At 39.4% G+C, this 1,808-nt stretch overlaps 1 protein-coding gene across 1 annotated transcript; it reads right to left on the bottom strand.

Moving 5' to 3' along the window:
* Positions 1 to 626: 626 nt before the first annotated feature.
* Positions 627 to 1,598, bottom strand: LOC139437953 (olfactory receptor 7A17-like). The gene has a single exon (XM_071212827.1). It carries the CDS (start codon positions 1,596 to 1,598, stop codon positions 627 to 629), a length of 972 nt encoding a protein of 323 aa, XP_071068928.1.
* Between the last annotated feature and the right edge of the window lie 210 nt (positions 1,599 to 1,808).

The raw sequence follows: 1,808 nt of genomic DNA, 5'->3' as shown, positions 1-1,808 counted from the left end.
TCCATTAAAAGAGGTATGATAGCCAAAATGTCAACCTCCTGTGTTTAGTCAAATCTGATCAAGAATATATATTAGAAATTAATGAATACAGGTCTATGTGATTAACCAAATAACATTAATTGAACACTCTGGGTGGATTGTATGCTTTATTAAGCTGTATCAATAAATTTGATTTTTTAAGAAAAGAATATAGATTAGAGATTTGAACATACAAGAGATAAATTACTGACTGATAGAGGAAATACCTAGGTTGTATTTTGTCACCTCTTTAAATTTTATGACAGTTTTGAACAAAAGCAGATATTTTATTCAGAGGAAATCAAGAAGTGATATTCATAGGCAGCATTGGTAGAATTCAAGCAGGAACAGGAGGTGATCCAATGAAATTATTCAGAAAATGCAATCCATTCCTGAACAACACTGAAAAACTCCTTAAATATGTACATGAATCATGCATACTTCAAGGAGAACTCTTTCATTATCAAAAATAAAATCTTGCTCTATAACACAATGTGTGATTTAAAATTTTACTTCTTCATTTTTGAGGTCATCTTGACTCTAGGCAGGTCTATATGCACCTACTGAACAAAGAAAGGAAATATGTAGCTCTGAAGGTTTAGGAGCTGCTAAAACTGGCCTTTCAGCTGCTGCAAGACAAATGACACTTTGCAGACTTTCCTCCCAAAGCATTTTTTCAGAGCCTTCTTTATATCTTTATTCTTCAGACTATAGATGAAGGGGTTCAGCATGGGTGTGACCATAGTGTACATGACCGCGGCTGGTGCACCTGAATGTGTGTTGTGTGAAGCAGCAGGACTGAGGTACACCGCTATGGTCGTGAAATAAAATAAGGAGACTACTGAGAGGTGAGATGCACAGGTTGAAAATGCTTTATATTTCCCCTGAGCTGACGAGATTGCAAATACAGAGGAAACAATCTTATAGTAGGAGAAAAGGATTCCAGCAAGGGGACCCCCAGCCAGCACTCCAGCTATTAAATACATTACTAAGTAATTGAGAAAAGTGTCAGAACAGGCAAGTTGGACCATCTGACGAAGTTCACAGAAAAAGTTTGGGATTTCTACACTTGAACAAAAGGACAGTTGTGACACCAATAAACTCTGTAAACAGGATTCCATAACACTCATGGTCCAGGACCCCAGAGCCATCAGGACACAGATCTGGGGTTTCATAGAGACTGTATAGTGAAGGGGGTGGCAGATGGCCACAAAGCGGTCATAGGCCATCACGGCCAGGAGGCAGTCATCCAACCCTCCAAAGAGCAAGAAAAAATACATCTGGGTGAGGCAGCCTGCATAGGTTATGATTCTACTCTGTGCCTGGATGTTCACCAGCATCTTTGGGACAGTAGTGGAGGATAAACCAATATCACAAAGGGACAAGATTGAGAGGAAGAAGTACATGGGTGTGTGGAGGTGACAGTCAATGATGATGGCCAGGATGATGAGCAGGTTCCCAAAAATGGTGACCAGGTACATGGACAGGAACAACCCAAAGAGGAGGGGTTGCACTCCTGGAACTTCTGTAAATCCCAGGAGAAGAAATTCTGAAATTTGCGTTTCATTTCCAGGTCTCATGTGTCTGATGAGACTAAGAAGAAACAAAAAGGAACAAAGCAAGTAGCACTACCCAAACAGAAATGTTACATTGCCTATTTCAGTGATAAATTTAATATTATATTATTTATATAGATCTTATCCCTTTAGGGTATTTGTAGTGCCACCTATGACTAGGAATTCCATCCCCCAAACTCAGCCCTTTACCAAGAATTCATGAACACTAGGGAT

The sequence above is a fragment of the Dasypus novemcinctus genome, chromosome 31 (assembly GCF_030445035.2).
Source record: "Dasypus novemcinctus isolate mDasNov1 chromosome 31, mDasNov1.1.hap2, whole genome shotgun sequence".
Classification (NCBI taxonomy): Eukaryota; Metazoa; Chordata; class Mammalia; order Cingulata; family Dasypodidae; genus Dasypus; species Dasypus novemcinctus.
The sequence above is the reverse complement of the archived record's forward strand: the minus strand, read 5'-3'. Positions and strand labels throughout refer to the sequence as shown.